At 40.1% G+C, this 25,340-nt stretch overlaps 1 protein-coding gene across 1 annotated transcript in view; it reads right to left on the minus strand.

Moving 5' to 3' along the window:
- The window catches only part of tusc3 (tumor suppressor candidate 3), a 419,194-nt gene that overhangs the window by 142,468 nt on the left and 251,386 nt on the right, over positions 1 to 25,340 (minus strand). Inside the window, exons 7-8 of the mRNA XM_067996474.1 lie at positions 20,850 to 20,913; positions 39 to 113 (exon numbers count right to left, since the gene is read on the minus strand). Of these exons, the coding sequence (XP_067852575.1) occupies positions 39 to 113; positions 20,850 to 20,913 (139 nt within the window). The remainder of the gene's footprint in view (positions 1 to 38; positions 114 to 20,849; positions 20,914 to 25,340) is intronic.

The following is a 25,340-nucleotide window of genomic DNA, read 5'->3' on the forward strand; positions in this document are numbered from 1 at the left end:
GTAAAAGCACTGAGATATAAAATGTTGGCATAACTTACTTCTTCTTTTGCCTACGTCTCCTTTGGATGTTGCAGCTTCATTTAGAAGAACCATTCCCATGGTGATGGCAGCATCTGCAGTTGTTGTCAAGGAAACAACAGAACTGTGCTTCCCACAAAATGCTACATAGGTACACTTCCAAAGTCAGCTTTTTTTCAGTTCTTTAAACACTCATACTAAAAATGCTTGCGTTTTACTTCACCAATCATTAGATGCAAATCATGACTTACGTAAACTAACATTTTAAGTTTTAATTCTGAAATGCAGTTCAGTTTGAGAGGAAAAAAATCACCTAAAGTCATTAAAAAAGTGACTCTATCAGATTAACCTCAAGAAATGTTAACAATGCAACATGAAAATTTATACATATGAGGCCTAATAATGTGAACTTTACTCATGTATCTTTCAAGTTGTGTGTTGATAAAGCCTCTTTAAAGCTGCCAAGTATCAATCTTGACAATTACTTGCTCTAGAATAATTTTACATACCGTTATCATGCCTCAGAAAACAATAAACACAGCACTTTTATTTATCCTTTATGTACAATGCAGATTTGGCCAAACATATTACATTTCATAATATTTAATCTTTATTTCAATTCTTTTTTCACTTCATTTTCACACAGGGAGCACAAATTGCAATAAGATAGCTTAAAGCTTTATTGGTACTGCCTGTACAGACAAATTATTGGAGCCACGAAGTAGCTTTAACACTGAAATGATTATAGAAATACTATAATAGCTTTAAAAAACACAATTCAAAGCTGGATTCTTGTTTTATTATGGTTATTATAGTTGGAGGCTTGTTGCATTTCTCCAGCAGTTCAATTTTACAGAAAACGTGCCCTGCCAGAACAATGAATAGGAGCAGCTCAATATTTCTGATGACTTGGGAAGAAAAATAAAATGCTTAGATCAGGTTAATCCTGTGACCGCTGTCTTTTGCAGCTTTCAAAGTATGTACGTGTGTTCTATCATTATATATCTGAAGAAAAATAATTCCTGAAACTTTCAATGTTTAATATTATAAGATAAAATTCAAGAAATGTAGAAAACCAGAGAACATTTCTCAATTTATATTATTCATAGAGATTTAGTATTTAAATTCTTCACTAGCTTATGAAATGCAATGCACCTGCATCTTCACTAATGAAATTCCTAGAAAGTTTCAGCATAACTACAGTGTAAGATCGGAGCTGCACCGTTTTTTTCTGAGGAAATTCATGCGTGACAGGTTTACGCCGGTTTTATGCCGGAACATCGTTACATGCGAATTTCCTCAATCATTGGCACCGCTCCCAAGTTATGTCTGCCGAAACCTCACTTAGCTCTTTAACATAGCTCCGCCCCCACATAAAAGACCAGGGAGCATATGTTTCTTGCATTTACACTAGTCTGAATGGACGTAAATTTATACCCAAAATTTTAGACCTAGTCATTATTTCTGGTGTCATTTAGTGATTTCTTTTTGTTCTTCTTACTGAGACTTGCACTGTATTTTCTGTATCTTTGAATCCTTTTTAATGGCATCAGAATCTATTACATTAAAAGGAGAATGATGATACAAAGATGGGAGGGAAAGTAGAGAGTGAGGAGGACATAAAAAACCTACAAGGGGATATAGACAGGCTGGGTGAGTGGGCGGAGATTTGGCAGATGCAATACAATGTTGGAAAATGTGAGGTTATGCACTTTGGCAGGAAAAATCAGAGAGCAAGTTATTATCTCAATGGCGAGAAACTGGAAAGTACTGCAGTACAAAGGGATCTGGGGGTCCTAGTGCAAGAAAATCAAAAGGTTAGTATGCAGGTGCAGCAGGTGATCAAGAAGGCCAACGGAATGTTGGCTTTTATTGCTAGGGGGATAGACTATAAAAACAGGGAGGTATTGCTGCAGTTATATAAGGTATTAGTGAGACCGCACCTGGAATACTGCATACAGTTTTGGTGTCCATACTTAAGAAAAGACATACTTGGTCTTGAGGCAGTACAAAGAAGGTTCACTCGGTTAATCCCGGGGATGAGGGGGCGGACATATGAGGAGAGGTTGAGTAGATTGGGACTCTACTCATTGGAGTTCAGAAGAATGAGAGGCGATCTTATTGAAACATATAAGATTGTGAAGGGGCTTGATCGGGTGGATGCGGTAAGGATGTTCCCAAGGATGGGTGAAACTAGAACGAGGGGGCATAATCTTAGAATAAGGGGCTGCTCTTTCAAAACTGAGATGAGGAGAAACTTCTTCACTCAGAGGGTGGTAGGTCTGTGGAATTTGCTGCCCCAGGAAGCTGTGGAAGCTACATCATTAAATAAATTTAAAACAGAAATAGACAGTTTCCTAGAAGTAAAGGGAATTAGGGGTTACGGGGAGTGGGCAGGAAATTGGACATGATTTTAGATTTGAGGTTAGGACCAGATCAGCCATGATCTTATTGAATGGCGGAGCAGGCTCGAGGGGCCGATTGGCCTACTCCTGCTCCTATTTCTTATGTTCTTATGTTCTTAAAAACTTCTACAATTGCATTTTCTTAAGCATGCTGTGCTTAATGTGCATAAATGGTGGTTTGCTGAATTTCAACTTAAATTTGCAAAACATCAATAAAATAAAGAGGGACTTAAAGAAGATAGATGGCTAATATTCTGTGCTTTTCTTGGGCTCAGATTGTTTGCACTGATTGTTTTACTATAATTTTTATGTTTGGGTGTATGCTGATGATATCTCAGGAAATTTCAGTGCAAGTTGCCATCAGCATAGAAACCAGTGTAAATTTTAGCGCAAGTCAGATCGAGGAAATTCCAGCTCAAAGACTCTTTCAAGTCAAACTCAAAAAACTGTGGAATTGCTCACTTCCCTCAGTCTTCTCTTCCTCCTACCGTCTAAAAGCTTTTAAAACCAAAACTTTGCATCACCTAACTATTACCTAACATATCTCGTGTTCCTTTCAACCGTGAGAGTTTCCTATATTACGGGTCTTGGTCCTTCGTCTAGGTTTGTCAAGAAACAAAAATCTTAAAAAATTAATTAAATGATACAATCTGGTAACTGCAGACTTCAGTTTCTCCAAGTGAATAAGCTTTTCTGCTCACAAAGTTGTGAACATTAGCGTACCTGTTCGAAATCAGCGAGCTTTGTGTTATTTATATGTTAAACACATTTAAACTTGACAGTGTTGAAAATCTGTAAAATCCATTTGAATAAACGAAGGTAGACTTCAATAAGTACAAAGCTATGAATTCAATGATGATGAAAACTAATCCTAATTTAGCATCCATTTTTTTATTTGTACACAGAACAAAAGCTTCAGGGAATGAAGATCAATGCAAGTGACCTTGATCTCCTTATTTGTAAAATTATAAAACATTTTCGCTATCTAATAATCATTTTGTTAACAAATATGTATTTGGGGCAAAAAGACTAGTGGCCCTTTTTGCACATGCTGTGAATAGGAACGTTGTAAAATGGTGGATTTTTGCCCCAGTTCCAGCTGCCATGGCCTCCTCTGCACCCATTGATAAGCTTCTTTATGTTTGCACTTTGAATTCATGGATTGCAAAGCTCATATATGCCTGAATAGGACCGTATAAAATACTGACCTAAACATAATATCGTAAAATCATATGCCTAGTTCTCCTTTACTAAATAAAAATGATTTGGTAGAAATATAATTTACTTCAAAGTTGTTCACTAATCAGCACAGTTTTCAACACATAAATAAACTGTTTCAAAGAGAATGCCCTCAAATAACCTCTTCGAATTGCAGTAAACATGTTTGTGCAGTATCTAAGCCTGTCATCGTTACTTCAATTGTTTTTTGATCCTACTGATGATCATTACTTGTGAAAGTTTTACTCACTATAGTAGAGTCAATTATTTTCCCAGTAAAAATACTACTTGGTTGATCAATACTGTACACATGCACATAACAAAGGTGAAAAAGATCTTCCTCTAAAAACGGAATACAGAATGTATTCTATAATTTAAATTATAGAACTGTCACCATGAGGACGGCTGTAAGGTAAATAAGGCAACTCTACTCACTCCAGCAGCATGGGGAACAAGCTCAAGAGTTGTTTCTCCTTGCATCACTAAAGGCAGCAGAGTCAGAGCAGCTATTTATTCCGGCTGCAGTGAGCTGAACACTCAGTTCAGATGTTCTTGCATTGTTGGCTTGGACCTACACTCCCAACGTGTGTTGCCTCCATGTGGTGGAATCGTCCCTTCAATGCAAATGGGATTCCACAACTTCAATAACCAAGGCCAATAGAACCCCTTTTACCAGAATCAGTTCTGTATAAAATAAACTCATTATAACAAATTTGCCCAAAGCGGTTAAGTCAGTTAGCAGCTGACCCCGAACAAACCAAGAAGATCTCAGTCTGTCTGAATTCATTGATTGCAGCCAGGGCTGTGGTAGGAGTACTACGATTGGCCTTAATATCTTGCCTGTGATTCCTTCCATGAATGAAGAGCCCACAGACATTCACTAACGTGAAGAATAGCACTTGGGCGAACTAACAGGGGTATCTGCTTTAGCTCAGCAAGGAATCAATGGCTTCACAAACAAATATTTGCACTTATATAACACTCCTCACATCAGAAAGATATACCAGAGTGCTTTATACAGACTGGAGAATGAAATAGACACTAAGCAGGAACAAAATGAATAGGTAAAAGGGAGTTAAATGGTGGGTTGAAAGAGCAATTAAAAAGAAAAGTCTTCAGTTGGCTTTTGAAAGCAGGATGGGAGGAGGTGAGGCATAGTGGCTGAAAGAATAGCTGCCAGTTTTGGAGCCAAGATGGTAGGAAACAAGAAGTAGACTAGTATCAGAAAAACAAATGGTACAAGCAGTGACAGAGGTCTGAAAAGGGTCACTGAGAGTGGTTGGGGTGAAGCTATGGAGGAATTTGAAGGTTACAATAAGGATCTTGAAAGTGATTCATACGGGCACAGAAAGCCAATAGAGCTTAGCAACGATCAGGATAATGGAACTTGGTAAGGACTGAGTTGCATCTTGTAGAAGATAAAAGTGAGGAGGCCAGCTAGGAGAGCGTTAGAAAAGCTACAGCAAACAAATCACATGGGCTGCCCTAATAATTTATGTCACTGGAGTGATCCAGAAGTAAAGACTCAAAGTAGCAGGTCTCCATGAACTCAACAATAGAACTCAACAAGGATGAATGCTGCTAATAATTTAGAGATATTGGTGATTTTTTGAAAAAATGAGAGCTGGGGGGAATTCCTTCACTGTGGCAGAGTGTAGCAACCCTCACAACAAAAATTTGGTTGAAGCATACATGGGGCATAGTTCAAACAGTAAAAATGACATTCGATCTTCGGTTGGAATTGAAAAAATACCAAGCAGTCTGGGTTCCGTTCTGGGAGGCCTACTTGAAACAACCCACCCATACACAATGATTATAAGTCGGTAGTATTCCCTCTTCCCCATTTCTTGATCCAATTGAATTCCAGGGAGCAAGAACATACAAAAAGCATCAATCCTTAACCCTATAAGAACTGTTGTCATGCAAGATATACCACTCTTTCTGTACAATGTACCTCTCCAGCTCTTTCTCTGCTGGGTACCTCTCCAGATCTTCCTGCACAGTGTACCTCTCCAGATCTTCCTGCACAGTGTACCTCTCCAGCTCTTTCTCTGCTGGGTACCTCTCCAGATCTTTCTGTACAGTGTACCTCTCCAACTCTTTCTGTACAGTGTACCTCTCCAGCTCTTTCTGTACAGTGTACCTCTCCAGCTCTTTCTCTGCTGGGTACCTCTCCAGATCTTCCTGCACAGTGTACCTCTCCAGATCTTCCTGCACAGTGTACCTCTCCAGCTCTTTCTGTACAGTGTACCTCTCCAGCTCTTTCTCTGCTGGGTACCTCTCCAGATCTTCCTGCACAGTGTACCTCTCCAGATCTTTCTGTACAGTGTACCTCTCCAGATCTTCCTGCACAGTGTACCTCTCCAACTCTTTCTGTACAGTGTACCTCTCCAGCTCTTTCTCTGCTGGGTACCTCTCCAGCTCCTTCTGTACGGGGTACTTCTCCAGCTCTTTCTGTGCTGGCAAGGCTCCAGCTCTTTCTGTGCTGGGCACATCTCCAGTTCTTTCTGTGTCGGGTATTTTCTGTGCCGGGTACTTGTCCTATCCAACAGGTATCTGTGAGGAAAAGGATGCAGGCTGAAGGGTGGATTGCCAGGATGTTAATCATGGCACCGTGGAGCAGGAGGCAGTCCAAGGTGGGGAGGAGCAGAATAGAAAGGTTGTCGTCATCGGGGATTTGATAATTAGGTATTAGATAATTGATCATTTGACAACTAGGTATTAGAAAATTGATTATTAGATAATTAGGTATTAGATAATTGACTTAGATAATTAGGTATTAGATAATTGATCATTTGATAATTAATCGCCACCAAGAGTCCAGAAGGATGTGTTGCCTACCTGGTGCAAAGGTAAAGGATATCTCGGAGCAATTGGAGAGGAACTTGGAAAGGGAGGGAGAAGATCCAGTTGTCATGGTCCATGCTGGGACCAATGACATAGGGAAAAAAGGGAGGAGATCCTGCTAAGGGAATATCAGAAGTTAGGAACTAAATTAAAGAGCAAGACCTCAGGGGTGATAATCTCGGGATTACTACTCGAGTTATAGGGATAAACAGATCAGGAAGGTGAATGAATGGCTGAAAGACTGATGTGAGAAGGAGGCGTTACATTTCATGGGACACTGGCACCAGTACTGGGACAGGAAGGAGCTGTCCCGTTGGGACGGGCTTCACCTGAACGGGACCAGTGTCCTAGCAGAAAGGATAAATATGGCTGTGGCTAGGACTTTAAACTAGTAAATCGGGGAGGAATCTGGTGCAAATAACATAAGTCTGAAGATAAAAGAAATGGGAAAAGAGAATAAAGGTCAGATCAAGGTAAGGAGCAAGAATAGCATAAACGGTCAGGGAAGAAATAGTTATAGAATGTAAGTGCAAAATGACTGTTAAAAATAAAGTGAGGGGAACAATTATTAAAAACAAATTGTATTGCCTGTACAGCAATGTACACAGCAACCAAAACAAAATGGGGGAACTGGAGGCAATAATTCGTAATGAGGAGCCAGATGTGGTACGGATAACTGAAACACACCTACATAAAGAACAGGACTGGCAGTTAAATATTGCAGGATATAACGTATTTAGAAAGGTTAGGGAAGGAAGGTGGGGTGGGGTAGCTGTACTAATTAGAGACAACATAATGACAATAGAAAAAAGGGACATAAGTAACATTAAGATAGAAACAGAATCCATATGGATTGAGACAAATGATAATCGGCATATTCTACAGACCACCTAATAGTGGAAGGGAAGTGAAGGATGAATTATGTAGACAAATCCATAAAATGTGTAAAAATCATTGAATAATCATCATGGGAGATTTCAACTACCCCCAAATAAACTGGCAAGAAGAGGTAGGGAAAGGAGGAAAGGGAATGGAGTTTTTACAGTATGTATAGGACTCCTTGCCCAGTATGTGAGATGCCCAACAAGAGAGGAAATATTGCTGGATCTAGTAATGGAAAATGAACCACAGCAGATAAGAGAAGTAAATATAGGGGGACATCTAGGCAATAGCGATCATAACATAATGTTTAAAATAATTATTGAGAAAGACATAAGTAAGACAAAGACCAAAGTGTTAGACTGGAAAAAAATAATTTTGAGGGGATGAGAATGGAACTAGGGAAGGTAAAGTGTGAAAAAGTTTTGACAAAGAGTTAGAACAGCAATGGGAAATATTTAAAATGGTGATCAATAGAGTTCAGGAGAAATATGTTCCTGTAATAAAACAACTAACCAATAATGAAACACCATGGATGAATAAAGAGATACGAATAAAACTGAAACTAAAGAAAAAGGCATACTCTAAGTGCATAAAGGAGAGGACGAATAAAACTGAAACTAAAGAAAAAGGCATACTCTAAGTGCATAAAGGAGAGGACGACAAAAGGGAATACGAAAAGGTTAGGAAAGAAATCAAAAAAACAATTAGGAAAGCAAAGAGGAACTTCAAAATTAAGTGCCAGAGGACTGGCGGACAGCTAATGTTATTCCTATACTCAAAAAGGGAGCTAGGTCAAGTCCAGGGAACTATAGACCAATTAGCTTAACGTTGGTAGTAGGAAAGCTAATGGAATCTTTACTCAAAGATGTAATAGAAAAAAAATCTAGAAAATAAAAATACAATAAAGGGCAGTCAGTATGGATTTCAGAAGGGAAAGTTATGCTTGACCAACCTTATTGAGTTGTTTGAAAAAGTAACAGAAAGAGTAGACAAGGGTAATGTAGTAGATGTAATATATTTGGGTTTTCAAAAGGCCTTCTAACAAGGCATTGCATTGTAGACTCATGACTAAGGTCAGAGCACGTGGAGTCAGGGGACAGGTAGCAGAATGGATAGCATGCTGGCTATAAAAGGTAGTTACTCAGACTGGCAGATGTGGGAAGTGATGTTCCACAAGGACCGGTGCTGGGACCATTGTTATTCACAATTTATATTAACAATTTGGATTCAGGAATTGGAGATACAATTTCAAAATTTGCAGATGACACCAAATTGAATGTCAATATAGATAAGTGTGAGGTGGTGCATTTTGGTAGGAAGAATAAAGAGGTCACATATTGCTTGGATAATAAGAGTCTAAACGGGGTAGAGGGGCAAAGGGATCTCAGGGTACAGACGCACAAATCACTAAAAGTAGCGACGCAGGTTAATAAGGCAATAAAAAAGACAAATCAAGCACTGGGGTTCATTTCTAGAGGGAGAGAATTGAACAGCAAAGAAGTTCTGTTAAACTTGTATAGAATCTTGGTTAGACTACACTTGGATTACTGTGCATTGTTCTGGTCTTCATATTATAAAAAGGGTATAGAGGCATTGGAGAAGGTGCAAAAAAGATTCACAAGGATGACACCAGAACTGAGAGGATATACTTATCAGGAACGACTAAACAGTCTTGGGCTCTCTGGAAAAGAGAAAGCTGAGGGGTAACCTGATAATTAAAGGGTTTGATAGGGTAGAAGTAGAGAATATGTTTCCACTTGTGAGGAAATCCAAAACTAAAGGTCATAAATATAAGACAGTCACCAATAAATGCAATAAGGAATTCAGGAGAAACTTCTTTACCCAAAGAGTGGTAAGAATGTGGAACTCACTACCACAAGGAGTAATTGAGGCAAATAGCATAGATACAGTTAAGGGTAAGCTGGACGAGCACATGAGAGAGAAAGGAATAGAAGGATATGTTGATAGGGTTAGATGAAGTAGGGAGGGAGGAGACTTGTTGGAGCATAAAGGCCGGCACAGACCATTTGGGCTGAATGACCTGTTTCTGTGCTGGGATCTTCCCCGGCTCTTTCAGTGCTGGGATCTTCCCCGGCTCTTTCAGTGCTGGGCTCTTCCCCGGCTCTTTCAGTGCTGGGATCTTCCCCGGCTCTTTCAGTGCTGGGCTCTTCCCCGGCTCTTTCAGTGCTGGGCTCTTCCCCGGCTCTTTCAGTGCTGGGATCTTCCCCGGCTTTTTCAGTGCTGGGCTCTTCCCCGGCTCTTTCAGTGCTGGGATCTTCCCCGGCTCTTTCTGTGCTGGGATCTTCCCGGGCTCTTTCTGTGCTGGGCTCTTCTGGGGCTCTTTTTTGTGCTGGGCTCTTTCTGTGCTGGGCTCTTCCCCAGCTCTTTCTGTGCTGGGCTCTTCCCCAGCTCTTTCTGTGCTGGGCTCTTCCCCAGCTCTTTCTGTGCTGGGATCTTCCTGGGCTCTTTCTGTGCTGGGATCTTCCCGGGCTCTTTCTGTGCTGGGATCTTCCCGGGCTCTTCCTGTGCTGGGATCTTCTCCGGCTCTTTCTGTGCTGGGCTCTTCCTGGGCTCTTTCTTGTGCTGGGCTCTTCTCCAGCTCTTCCTGTGCTGGGCTCTTCTCCAGCTCTTCCTGTGCTGAGCTCATCTCCGGCTCTTCCTGTGCTGGGCTCATCTCCAGCTCTTCCTGTGCTGGGCTCTTCTCCGGCTCTTCCTGTGCTGAGCTCATCTCCGGCTCTTCCTGTGCTGGGCTCATCTCCGGCTCTTCCTGTGCTGGGCTCTTCTCCGGATCTTTCTGTGCTGGGCTCTTCTCCAGCTCTTTCTGTTCAGGGATTACAAAGTTCATTTTTGAAAATCTTTTATGAAACTCTCAACAATTTTCATTCACATATATTTTATGAAGCTATTGTACATTTTAATTACATAGTGTTTACAACATTACATTAATGCATTAAGGTTTCTTGGCATAATGCAAAAGGAAGAGTGCCCAGAATGTGCTACTCAAAATATACGCTCATAGCAAGCATGACACAAACACTTCAATCCTAGCCTGCCGCACCAGCCAAGCAGCATGGTAAACACTGACATAGCCCTTCAGCTTTGTACCACATACACCTTGACTAAATGACTGGAAGACATACTCTGTGGCTGACACTGAAATATGAATGTAATAGTTCAAATAATTTAGCATGTGGCTCCCCAACGCACACTGTCACCTAAAATTATTGCTACAATATCCTGCATTTACACAAGTGAATTGCAGACTAGCCACTGAGCTGACAAACTCTGTTCTTCCAAATTCTAACATCAGGATGCAGGAGAAGGTGGCCATGAACCACCACGAATGAACCAGGACTGGTGGTGTTGGGCGGGGAGGGGATGGTCCCCCCAACTTTTGCCTACTCAACAGGCATATAGAAGTTGCTGTACAAGTTGTGGACGGAGAGACCATTAAGGGGATGGGTGGGGGAAGGAGAGCTTGGCAACTATATGCAATTTAAGGCTACTTTCTTCCTGTAATTATTCTCATTGCTCCCTTGCATATTCACCCATTAAAATACTAGCATAACAGCAACATAGCACACAATGAATTGTTATATTACTTATATCAAATTCTATCAGTATGTTTTGCATCTGTTTGCTGCAGAAGACGTCCCATAACTGCAAACCATTGTAACTCATGTTTCTTTTATTTTTCTGTAGAAGTCTTCCAAGAAGGATGAGGCCCCAGTGTTGCACAAGGCCACACTGCCTTATAGCAACAGCAACTCATTCCACCTTGTCCAGGCACCAGTTCTGAGATATTGCAGACTTAGAGAGCAAGGGTGAGGAAAGAGCATTGTGTGACCCGCACAGCACAAACGAGGAGGAGGAAATGGACGTGGCAGCTGAGGAACCTGAACCAGCTGGCTGCATGGTCTCCCAGATGTTCCTCCGGTACATGGTCAATTGATGCTTAACTCACAGGGGCTGCTTATACACAGGAGCTCACTGATCAGTAGAAGTGTTTCTCCCAGTCCTTTGGGAATGTTCACTGCACCCTGTAAGAACTGTTGCACAATGTTCAAAAATCAAAGACAGCAGTGGTGCAGGACAGATTCACAGACCTGCACCCCAGGATGGAGCTTGTGGCAACTCCACAGCCATGTGCAAGGAAGCCACAAAAGGGAACGGTTTCTAAGCCCAGGCACAGCATCTGTCTTAAATGTTCTGACCGGGGTTGTTAAGACTTTGGGCTCCAACCTACAGTAAACTCTCAGAGAAGGATTCAATATGCCGGGAGATCATCTGGACTGAAGACGGCAGGCTTCACATTCTTCAGGGTAGTCAGTGGTCTTGTCCCATACAGATGGCTGGACATGTTGAAGGAGGGTCCAGCAACTGGGCTGCAGCAGTGAAGTAGCAGCAGATGTAAGGATGAGCATGCATGGAGTTGAAGTAAAGTATATAATGGAGACCACAAAGCTTATTCCCCACTGCACTGTGCATTGTAGGACTGAACTATTAATGCAGGTGATGGTTTAGTCAGTTAGCTAAATTTCCTGTCAGTTGGTGATGAAGCACGAGTCTTTCGGGCTGCAAATCTCCTTCATCCATTTCTTCCTCCTGTGTCAATGGTTGTGCCTGGGACTCCTGGTCCTCCAGCTGTATCACATTTCCTTGCTAGATATTATCTTGGAGACCTTGGCAGAGCTAAAGAGCAGGGGCGCCCGATTTGTCCAAATAATGGAAACTGTTTGAGCATACCAATGGTATTTGTGCCAAAATTCTGGTTGAGACATGGCCGCATTGTATCGTTGTTCCATAGTGTTCATGCCTTCTCAATAGGGTCATTAGCCAAGGTTCCAAAGGGTACCCACAGTCCTTATGAAGCCATTTATCCAGTCTCTCCCTTCTTTCAAATAATGGTGGGATTGTGGACTGGTATAATAGGAAGGCATTGTGGATGCTAACAGCATATCAGATATTCATGTGCATGATTTGAATTCTGTGATAATAGATCATCTGCATATTAGTGGAATGGAGACTTTTCCTATTCATATAGGACATGGCATTGATGTTAGGGCTCTGAACAGCCATGTGTGTCAGCTGTGTGGTCATGTACTTTTGGGAATATTGCAAATATCCTTGGCGGGGCCTTGAAAAGATCCCATAGTTTAGAAATTGAATGCTATGCTCACACTTTGCAGCTTTCGGTAGAGTCATCCTTGTGTTAGAGATGTCTTCAGGTTGAGTTCAAAGAGATGTAATAACTTAGCAATTGTCTCCATGCTGAAGATTAGGCAATAATGTCAGGATTCTTTTGACAGACCCAGATAGTTGTACCTACAACTGTAGAGGTTGACCTGGGGTAATGCAGGTGCATATATGATTCCTGTGTAAACACACCTTCCTCTCTTGTTTCCTCATGACCGTTTCCTCCTCATCCAAATCAAGTACCACCATTGGAATCATAGAATGGTTACAGCATAGGAGGCCATTCAGCCCATCAAGCCGTGCTGGCTCTTTGTAAGAGCAATCCTGCTCCCCGCTCTTTCCCCATTTCCCTTCAATTATTTATCCAATTCCTTTTTGAAAGCCACAATTGAATCTGCTTCCACCACCCTTTAAGGCAGTGCATTCCAGATCATAACTACTCGCTGTGTAAAAAAGTTTTGCCAATCATCTTAAATCTGTGTCCTCTGCTTCTCAACCCTTCCGCCAATGGAAACAGTTTCTCTTTATTTACTTTATCTAAACCCTTCATAATTTTGAACACTTCTATTAAATCTCCTCTTAACCTTCTCTGCTCAAAGGCGAACAATCCCAGCTTCTCCAGTCTATTCACGTAACTGAAGTCCCTCATCCCTGCACCCTCTCTATGGCTTTCATATCCTTCCTAAAGTGCGGAGCCCAGAATTGGACACAATACTCCAGCTGTGGCCGAACCAGTGTTTTATAAAGGTTTAACATAATTTCCATACCTTTGTACTCTATGCCTCTATTTATAAAGCTCAGGATCCCGTATGCTTTTTTAACGGCTTTCTCAACTTGTCCTGCCACCTTCAAAGATTTGTGCACATATACCTCCAGGTCTCTCTGTTCCTGCAACCCCTTTAAAATTGTACCATTTAGTTTATATTAACTCTCCTCATTCTTCCTGCCAAAATGTATCACTTTGCACTTCTGTGTTAAATTTCATCTGCCATGTGTCCGCCCATTCCACCAGCCCATCTATGTCCTCTTGAAGTCTATTACTATTCTCCTCACTGTTTACTACCCTTCCAAGTTTTGTGTCATCTGCAAATTTTGAAATTGTGCCCTCTACACCCAAGTCCAAATCATTAATATATATATCAAAAAAAGCAGGGGTCTTAGTACCGATCCCTGGAGAAAATCACTGTATACCTTCCTCCAGAAAAATAACCGTTCACCACTACTCTCTGTTTCCTGTAACTCAGCCAATTTCGTATCTATGCTGCCATTTCCCCTTTTATTCCAAGGGCTTCAATTTTGCTGACTAGCCTATTATGTGACACTTTATCAAATGCCTTTTGAAAGTCCATATACACAACATCAACCTCATTGCCCTCATCAACCCTTCCTGTTACCTCACCAAAAAACTCAATCAAGTTAGTTAAACACGATTTGCCTTTAACAAATCCGTGCTGGCTTTGCTTTATTAATCCACACTTGTCCAAGTGACTATTAACTTTGTCCCGGATTATCATTTCTAAAAGCTTCTCCACCATTGAGGTTAAACTGACTGACCTGTAGTTGCTGGGTTTATCCTTTTTTGAACAAGGGTGTAACATTTGCAATTCTCCAGTCCTTTGGCACCATCCACATATCTAAGGAAAATTGGAAGATTATGGCCAGCACCTCTGCAATTTCCACCCATACATCCCTCACAACCTAGGATACTTCCCATCTGGACCAGGTGACTTCTCTACTTTAAGTACAGCTAGCCTTTTTAGTACCTCCTGTATTAATTTTTAGCCCATCCAGTATCTCAACTACCTCTTCTTTTACTGTGACTTTGGCAGCATCTTCTTCCTTGGTAAAGACAGATGCAAAAGTACTCATTTAGTACCTCAGCCATGCCCTCTGCCTCCCTGCATAGATCTCCTTTTTGGTCCTTAATCAGTCCCACCCTTCCTCTTAATACCCATTTACTATTTATATGCCTATATAAGACGTTTGGATTCCCTTTTATGTTGGCCACCAGTCTATTCTCATACTCTCTCTTTGCCCCTCTTATTTCCTTTTCACTTCTCCTCTGTACTTTCTATATCCAGCCTGGTTCTCACTTGTATTATCAACCTGACATCTGTCATGCGCCCCCTTTTTCTGCTTCTTCTTATTCTCTATCTCTTTTGTCATCCAGGGAGCTCTGGCTTTGGTTACCTTACCTTTCTCCCTCGTGGGAATGTACCTAGACTGTACCCGAACCGTCTACTCTTTAAAGGCTGCCTATTGTTCGATTACAGTTTTGTCCGTCAATCTTTGATTCCAATTTACCCAAGCCAGATCCATTCACAACCCAATGAAATTGACCCTTCTACAATTAAGTATTTTTATACTAGATTGCTCCTTGTCCTTTTCCATAACTAATCTAAACTTTAAAATACTATGATCACTGTTCTCTAAATGTTCCCCAACTGACACTTGGTCCACTTGACCCACTTCATTCCCAAGAACTAGATCCAGCAAAGCTCCAAAGAAATTTCCATACTGCATTTTTGGCTGTGGCAAGTAGACAGCAAGACTGCTGTTAGAATACGAACATAAAGTAGTGCAATGTAAAAAGTGAGCAATAAGCACCAACGGGAATCAATGCAATAATAAACAATATAAATATTGGGGGGAAAAAGCTATCCAACAAGCAACTCCCCTTGGAAAAAAAACAGTAATAAATCCAACAACCTTTAAGAGGCCTACTCTCAAAAGACAGGTCATCAAATCATTAATGTGCCTGTTTTATATGGGCAAACAGCACTAACTAACCACTGCAAAATCAGAAAATTGTGCATGGAGGCAATCACCATGTATTTGCATGGAATTATAAAGTTTAATGAGGCTCTTGAGCCAGTGAGGCCTGTCAAAAGATAGAACATTTTCAACCACGAAATCGGCAGCACATCTAATCAGGCAAGACAACCTACTCACCCAATTCTGCACTATGTTCTCTCGCCATCTGTGAGTGCCCTCCAGATGGACATGACACAATCGGCTCTATAATGTAAACCCCAAGGTGCAATGTATTATTCTGCAACTCAGACTCCCATTATGACACTGGCAATAACTTATTTCACAGCCATTCCATCCAATAAAATTGAGAAGCCAAGCGCATGTCTAACATTTGAAGGTAAATGTGCTGTTTCATTAATGATTTGTTCTGATTTGGTCTTACACACAGTGTGGTTGTCAGAAAATTCAGGAGTCATACAAAGAAAATGGAGGGAGTAATGCAACATGGAATAAAAAAGAAAATCTACTAATTAGAAAATTGAAAACATGGATATTCAGATAGAATGAAAGAGGAGTCATTCTACTGTAAAAAATATAATTATTGCAATACTGTGGTTCCCATTTACATATAATGCAATTAGTTTCAAATTTTTGTAGATGCTTATGTAAATCCATAGTACTTAATGTGTACTTAAGTGACACTTAAAAAGCATTAAAATCAGCAAAATCTCAATAACGAATATTCATTAGTTATCAACCTAATTCAGTATCTCAATCCACAGAAGGCCCATGGAGATTCAGATTGGACAGAATGTAATATTGTAGCTAAAACCAAATTTTAACTGTTAATTTGAGTTGTGCTGCAGTTATACCACATTTGGTACTTGATAGCAGTAAGCGATTTTTGAATTCAGCCACCGAGCAGCACTGGTATCATTGCTAACTCTACACCAGTTTGTAATCGAGGGAAAGCAGAACTTTCCGCTTGCATATTTAAGTTGCATAATGTGAACTAGCATCCCAATACTAGCATCATTTTTAATGTTACTGAAGGGCAGACTGACCGGTCAGCATAGATGAAATTCAGTGGACTACTTTTAAATCAATTTTAAGTTTATATAGTTACTTTGTATTCATTGCAGTTATACTGCGGCCAATTTCAAATCAAAGCAGCTTGAGACTATCTGGTTTGGGTGGTCTGACACCCACATGATGAATCCTGGACTTGCCCTCAAATGGCTGCAGATATTTGTGCATATTTTCAATTTCTAGGAAGCTGAATTTGCTTTGCATTATTGTCACAGGTCCAAACGTTGAGTCTGATTCTATTCTTTTTGTTTTTATCAAAACAAAAGAAGTATGGATTACTGCTCATGTTTAAAACACATCCTGGTTCGAAATATTTTATACCACATACAATTTATTGACGATTTTTGGTGCGTTATGCGAAATAAAATTATGTTAGTTGCATGTTCCTTACAAATGTAAAAAGTATTTTCAATGCCCACAATCTCTTTACAGATGTTTTTTTCTATTCACCAATGTTTTTCATTGCCCTTTGAAAGTCTCTTTGATCCCTCCTGTAAATGGTTTCTTTCTGCCTCTAATGCTGTAGTCTTTTCACTCACTCTCTCGGATTGCAGCTGTTTTTATATTTTATTTCAGCATTTTACACGGTTTCTGAAATAAAAACGTTAACTTGATTTCAGTTCACAACCTTTCCCATCTGTGATATGGGGACTGTGCAACCACATATGATCTGCATGCAAATTCTAGTCTAATTGTTATCTATGACTATTCCTGGTAATTGCATGCAAATGGGATATTTAAGTAAACTCTTGTTTTATTTTACTGTGACATAATAAACAATAAAAACAGTTTCAGCCATCGCATAATTAGAAAGGAGCAATTTTATTGCATCAAATGTTAAATGTTCACAAGTCTGGAGTTTCCCTTTAAATATAACATAAGTAGTGATAGTTATGTGTAGTTGAGTGCTTACATCACATTGTTCAATCTATATTTAATGTCACTTAAACAAGAACATAGGAACAGGAGTAGGCCATTCAGCCCCTCAAGCCTGTTCTGCCATTCAACTAGATTATGGCTGTATCTGAACCTCAACTCCATTTACCCACCTTGATTCTTTATCCTTTAATACCCTTGCCTAACAAAAATCTATCAATCACAGTTTTGAAATTTTCAAATGACCTAGTCTCAACAGCTTTTTGGGAGAGAAAGTTCCAGATTTCTACTACCCTTTGTGTGAAGAAGTGCTTCCTGATATCACCCTGGAACAGCCTAGCTCGAATTTTAAGGTTATGCCACCCTGTTCTGGATTCTTCCACTAGAGGAAATAATTTCTCTCTATCTACCTTATCAAATCCTTTAATCATCTTAAACACCCTAATTAGATCATCCCTTAATCTTCTATACTCAAGGGAATACAACCCAACAGAAACAATACCAGTGGTAAACTTCAATGAAAATACTCAGTGTCAAATTGATTCAAACTTTCAAGCAGAGTTTGATGAGTTTCACCAGGGGCGATTTTAACCCAGTTCATTCCACGGAAACTTCTCCAGGCCCCAAAGTGAAAGTTAATGCCTCCCCTGCCCCGGGCTCCACCCTTACTGATCGACTTACCCGAGTGCTGTGAATTGTTCCTTCGGTCCCTGGCGGCAGCCTCCTGCTGCCCAACATTGTGCAACCTTCTACCAGCCAGGTGCCAATTCCCACCAGTTTTGGGTGAGAATCTGACTGGGGGGGGGGGGTATACAGATGAGTCCTGGGAGTTAAAACTTCTCATGCCTCATACTGCCAGGGTAAGGATGGTTTGCCACCCACGACGCTCCCGGTTCCCAGCCCAAGCTAAAATCAGGGCTACTGTCTCAATCTTTGAATTCCTACAGAATGCATATGCCTTTTGATGCTTTACACACATTGTTGTGAATTGACAAAGAAGAGAAACTATATAAGCAGATATTTGTATTAAAGCTCTAGCCAAAAAAACTATAGGGTTCTTGTATCTGCAAGAGTTTTAAGAGGCCTAATTATTGGTTGATCCAAAAACAAAACTTCAATTAGAAGAAGAAATTTGCTTGAAATGTGTGGCTAGTCATTAAAGACATAAAAAGGAAAAATGGGATTCTGGATTTTATATATATATGGGCATTTAATACAAAGGCAAGGAGGTGATGATGAATCTCTACAAAACATTTGGGCACCATAGTTGAATTACTAGGTACACAATTATAGCAAAAGAATGGATGCATGAAAAAGTGCATCATAGATTCACTAGGATGATACCATGGATGACAGGATCTAGTTATGATGAGAGATCTGGAAAAAATTATCAGAACTGATGCAACGCATGCTTCGCCCAGTTGATGTCGAATTTCGAGTGGGGTTTTAAAACAGGCCTTTAGATCCTGATTTGCATATTCAAAGTGCTTATCACCGGTTTCAGGCGGCTGCCCAGGGCTCTTGAAATTGCCAGCAGGGGGCATAGAGTGCGAGAAATCACGGTCCTAAAGTGATCACCCCGACTCAAGATTTTCGCCCAAAAACAGGACCAATTTCTCCCTCAGAATGAGATCCTGGAGACAGTAAGGGACAAGTGAGGAAGCGAGGGAGACTGAAACTATGGAGTCAGTAAAAGTAAAAACATGTAACAAGTAAACGTATAAATCTATTGTACCAGTTGTCAAAAAATAATATTTGGAAATACAAGACATTAAAATAAATAACTGAAAAATATAACCACCTGAATACTGGATTTTCTTTAGATTTCAAACAATGTAATTTCTATTATATAATGCCTCCAAAACTGATATTCTGTCAGTTTGCAGAACTGTTTTTTTCTTAATAATGGTAGCATTTCACTCAAAATTTAATTAGTTCCAGTTGAGTTCACTACCAACTGATTTCTGAATCCACACTGAGCCAAAAGGCAGAAAACCTTAATGTATAAAATGACAGAAGAGGTAAATTCAGTCAGTCAATGGAACCACCGTGGGGAGGAAAACAATTGAAGGTGAATTTAGTGAAAACTGAGATGTAGTTTGTGTAGCTAGTTACATACGGCTCCCTAAATTATGTACTGTGTGTAATGCCTAAGTTAAGCAGAGGAGACAATCAGTGGTGTGTTTAAAATAACAATACGGAATATTATAAAACATCTATAATGGTGGTGTTTTTTTAATAATCATACTTCCTATGTTATTTTCAGTTCCTATTTAGATACACATTTCAAAGTCGATAACTTTTATTTTCTTTCCAAATGTGCAAATGTGGACTTAGGCTTTTGATTTGCTTTAATGAAAAGTAGCAGAATGGATAGCAAGCTGGCTACAAAACAGAAATTAGGGGTTAACGGTAGTTACTCAGACTGGCAAAAGGTGGGAAGTGGTGTTCCACAAGGATCGGTGCTGGGACCACTGTTGTTCCCCATTTACATAAACAATTTGAACTCAAGAATCGGAAGTACAATTTCAAAATGTGCAGATGACACCAAATTGGGGGGTATAGTTAATATATGCGAAGAGACCCTGCAACTTGTATTGTCTGATGATCTGACGTACTTTTTTTCTGCACATTAGTCTTTTGAAGTTACAGAGGAGGACTGCGGAAAAATACAGGAAGATATTAATAATTTTGCAGAATGGGCTTGTAATTGGCAAATGAATTTCAATAGAGATAAGTGTGAGGTGGTACATTTTGGTGGGAAGAATAAGGAGGTCACATACTCCTTGGAAAATAAGGGTCTAAATGGGGTAGAGGAATAAAGGGATTTAGGGGTACAGGTACACAAATCACTAAAAGTAGCAAAGCAGAATAATAAGACCATTAAAAAAAAGTAAATAAAGCACTGGGGTTCATTTCTAGAGGGACAGAATTGAAAAGCAGGGAAGTTATGTTAAACTTGTATAGAACCTTGGGTTAGACCACACTTGGAGTATTGTGAACAGTTCTGGTCTCCATATTATAAAAAGGCACTGGATATGGTGCAAAAAAGATTTTACTAGGATGATACCAGAACTGAGAGGTTACACCTATCAGGAAAGATTGAGCAAGCTGGGGCTCTTTCTCTAGAAAAGGGAAGACTGAGGAGTGACCTGATAGAGATCTTTAAAATTATGAAAGGGTTTGATAGCGTAGACATAGAGATGATTCCACTTGCAGGTAAGACTAGAACTAGGGGCCATAAATATAAGATAGTCACTAATAAATCCAATAGGGAATTGAGGAGAAATTTCTTTACCCAGAGAGTGGTTAGAATGTGGAACTCGCTACCACAAGGAGTAGTTGAGGCGACTAGCATAGATGCATTTAAGGGGAAGCTAGATAAACACATGAGAGAGAAAGGAATAGAAGACTATATTGCTGGGGTTAGATGAAGAAGGGTGGGAGGAGGTTGTGTGGAGCATAAATACCGGTATGGATCTGTTGGGCCGCATGGCCTGTTGCTATGTTGCAAATTCTATGTAATGAACCTTGTTACTTCATGTCAGATATTTCAAAGGATACTTAGCAGAAGTATGATGTGCGACTCCGCAACAAATTGAGCTTGGCTGCTTCCGTGGATGTAACTCTGTGGAAATAATGAATTCAAATATTACAAACATGGGAGACTAAATGTCCTAGAAAAGAATGAATAATAATTAATAAACAGAAACTATCTCTACTTTAAGTACTTTTAAATATAACTTACAACTTGGAAGTTACAAAGGTTGCTTTCTGAGTTGCAGTATATCTTATTAAAAAAGAACGATCACCTATGACTAAATTTTCATGGAATGACAAGAATAAGGAAGAAATAATTGATTGTGGGCTTTTCCCTGCAATTAATATCTATTAATAAGGGATCCAAGATTCTAACAATACAATTGCGGACTCTAATAGTAGAAGCAGAGATTCAAATCCCAGGCATGACTTCATCTGAACCCTGCCAATCCAGAATGGGCAAGTTTCAATGGTTCTTGAGAGGGTTGCTAGATCAGTGCCTCATGGAGGAAAACTATTCCGACCACTAAGTACACCTTCCATCAAATGCTATGAAGCAACATTCATGGCAATTGCACAGAAGTCTGTGCCTCAAACGGCTTTATTTCTAGATATTAGAAATATCTAACCCATTCAGAATCAAAGGGTGGAAAATCTCGACCACAGAGTCAAAATAGTAGCACATTTGGAAATATGAAATGAGATTTTTTTTTAAATATAAACGTATTTCATTTTCAATGACAACAAAATTCATTAAATGCAATACACATTCAAGAAAATCAAACCTGAAAAAATATACTTTCCCATTTTTTTTCCCCAGAAACAACATTCTTAACAAAGCTCTCCTGAAGGCACCGGCACAAAACTTTTCTATACACTACTGGCTCACAGTCACTGACAAGGCTACACGCTCATTGATGTCATTGTTTTACTAAATCAGAAATAACCCTATGGACTGCTCTCATGCCTGCTACTGCTCATCCAGCCGACGAGCGACACGAAAAGGGGGAGGAGGCCTCATCTCAAGGTGGCAATACACCCTCCACCTCTAGCCATGACCGTCAAAGGATTGAGGGGGTGCTTGACAGCACAGAGGTGCTTGCAGTCATTGTGCCGTCAGAGTAGCTCCAGCTGTTGCAGGGGCAATGAATGATCCAGCACTCTGAGGTTCAAGGCCATGACCATCCTAATCTCAACCTGCCAGATGGCAGTTCAGCTTGAATGGAGGGATTGTGCGACATGCTCCTGGGGGTAACAATACGTGGGAGTTCCTAGAAAAAGCAAAATTGTTCAGTGGAGGTGTCCACTACTGGAAGTAGCTCTCTTGCAGAGTTCTGCATCAATCTCCCTGCATGTACACTATCTCCAATGATGTTGCCCTCTTACTTCCAGCCCCATAGACCTGATCCTCTTATTGCTACATGCTTACTCCTTTTATTGCTACATGCTTACTCCTCTTTAGATGGCGAAATTGTGCTCATCAGCTATGGCTGCATTGATGTACCTGCGATTCATTCTCGCAGGGCCATCAAATAATGCTGCATAATAAAAGCATCATGGCTGTTGACCAGATAATGCACATTAATGTGAAGTGAAACCACTTGAACATTTATTGAGTTGTATCCCTTCCTGTTCAGGTATGAATTGGGGTTGGCATGTGGAGCCCCAAAGGCCACATTGGTTCCATCTATTGTGCCACTAACAGTTGGGAAACCTGTCAGGCAGTAAAGGTTCTGTATCCTCTCCAGTTGGTATCTAATTTCCACTGGGAAAACAATAAATGTACTGCCCATGGCAAACATTGTGCCAGTTGTTTGATTTCTTTAGAAGTGTATTGTAGACTGACTTATCATTTGGGATGTCCCCTGTGTTGACCTGGAAAAGGTCCTGTTGTGACTTTCACAGCTATGGTAAGAAGCTGTCCTTGAGGTTGTCAATAAGTCAGCCTTACAGTATGGCAAGTCCTTCTCAGGACCCAGCTGCCATGAAGCAAGGCCTACCTCAGTCCCAAGAGCCTAATACTGAGACACAGTGGCCAGGCACCTCGTGCACTCCCAGCATTCAGGTAGCACTTATGATAAGTATTAGATTAGGGTTAAAAGTTCACACTTTACACAATGGCACCAGGGGAGAGCACGGTGGTAAGAAACACAGTAGGGTTTGTAAAAACAATTATGGTACTAGCTTCTGGCACTAATACAAAACTTGACCAGAAAATTGGATAGGCCACTAAATGGGCTGAAAATGGGTGTAATGGAGCTCTGCATAGTTTCCCCATTGGTTATGTGTTAACAGCTGTTAATCGAACATAAATTATTGGAAATTCCACTCTAGTATGTCCACACTTCAATTCTGTCACTCTACTGTTAAGGCATGTTTTGAGACATAATCATTACTTTTAAGTGATGATTATGTCTCACCTGACGAAGGAGAAAGCCTCCGAAAGCTTGTGATTTTCAAATAAAACTGTTGGACGAAAAACCTGGTGTTGTAAGATTCTTTACATTTGTACACCCCAGTCCATCACTGGCATCTCCACATCATTACTTTTAAGTGAGACAGCAGCATAAAGTTTCATAACAACTTTGTAATTGCAAAAAATCTTTGCAAGTTTTTAAAATAAAGTCTATGTTAACTTTTACTGCGGCATCAGTTATTTAAAAGCCATGTTAGTTGAATCCTATCACTGCAAAAACACTGTCATGCACCGATAAATCCAAAGAAGACAGAAAATGTATTGCTCGTCAAAGCTACAACCATGTTTGCCATACTCCATTGATAATCAGGTTTTCCAGTTGAATGACTAAAGTCTACAGACATACGGGTGGTTCATACATGGAATAAGAACTGACTGCTCAACCAATCAAGCCCTTATTCCATAGACCATGTATAATATATATCCTATCACAGAGTCCGCCTCACCTGTTTAATGTGCTGATGGGAAGTTTGCATTAAAACTTTGTGATCCCCAAAGATAATAAAGCACCATTTGAAATATCTATTGAAAGAATGACTGTCCCAATAAAAAAAGGCACCTGGTTACATTTCTTAAGCCCCAGTCTCAATGGAAGATACTGGCAACAGGAAACTCTTTCAATCAGACGACAGTTGGAATTTCTGTAAAGGTCTTGGGCTGGATTTTCCTTTGAATGGCAGATTAACAGCAGGATCACCTCCGCCCGCCCAGGTGATCCTGCCAATAACCTGCCATAGCAGCAGTTTTAGTGAATAATTCGATCACAGTGCTAGAACATAAGGATGGAGTTTGCAATAAGACAGAATCCATATGGAAAGAGTTCAGAAATAGGAAGGGAAATGATACAATTCTTGGTGTGAATTATAGGCCACCAAACAGTGGAGGTGTGTTAGGGGGAGTTCTGCAGACAATTCAGAGAGATTTTTAAATACAACACGACAATAATCTGGGTGAATTTAACTATCCCAAACAGACTGTAATAAAGGTAATACTTATGGTCAAAGTGAGAATGTTTTTTTACAATGCATCCAGGACTGCAGATCAGGAAAGAAGTATTGCTTGATATAGTTCAGGGAAATTAAGTGAGGCAAAGTGAGGGTAAGCGAACAATCGGGAAAAAGTGACCACAATATAATTAGGTTTGGTGTATGAATAGAAAAAGATAATGAAGAGTTAAAGATAAGGGCTGGATTGAAAAAAGGCAAAGTTCAGTAAGATAAAAAATGGTCTGGCTCAAATTAACTGGGCAGAAAAGTTAGCAAACATGTCAATAGGTCAACAGTGGGAAATCTTCAAATATGATATTGAACACAAAGTAAACATATCCCATAAGGCAAAAAAGAGGCACATCAAAGAATACAATTCTGTCGATAAAGAGAGATTGGGCCGGAATTTGCTCCGACTGGCACGGCAAGGCTGTCCGCACATCCTGCGGACAAATGCTACGAAAAAGCTTACCTCGTGGTCTCTGACGTCCACTTGCTCGCATTTCAATTTATTTTTAGGTTCAGCAGGTTCAGCACTGTGAATTCAGCGCAGGTTCACTTGGAACCAATAGAGACTGTGGGAATAGAAGCCACGCCTACAGAATCTCTCAAGAAGAGAGTCACGCCCACAAGCAGGCAAGTAGAAATCATTCCTTCACAGTTAACTTCTGCATGTTAGTTTAAATAAAAATGTAACATATCTTATAAAAAGCCAAGCAAATGATATATTGCAATGAAACTTACAGAAGTTAAGTAAAAAAAAGTTTTAAATTTAAATTTTTTTTTTAATTATCAAAAAGTATCAAAATAAGAGTAATATAACATTCCACATTTTTAAAATTTTATTTTTTGATGTTTCGCAATCATTAACAGTCATCACGCTTTTAAAAAGCAGAGTAGAGCTGGTATTTTCCAGTGTACTTTTTGGTGGTGTAAGTATCTTCGTTCCAGCTGGGCAGATGGTTAAGTTTATAAATGTTTAATGATTTTATTGATTGTAGCGTAGGTGGCCCTTTAATTCCGGCCTGTCAAACCACTGGCGAACCAATGGGA

This window comes from Heptranchias perlo, chromosome 1, assembly GCF_035084215.1.
Source record: "Heptranchias perlo isolate sHepPer1 chromosome 1, sHepPer1.hap1, whole genome shotgun sequence".
NCBI classification, from domain to species: domain Eukaryota; kingdom Metazoa; phylum Chordata; class Chondrichthyes; order Hexanchiformes; family Hexanchidae; genus Heptranchias; species Heptranchias perlo.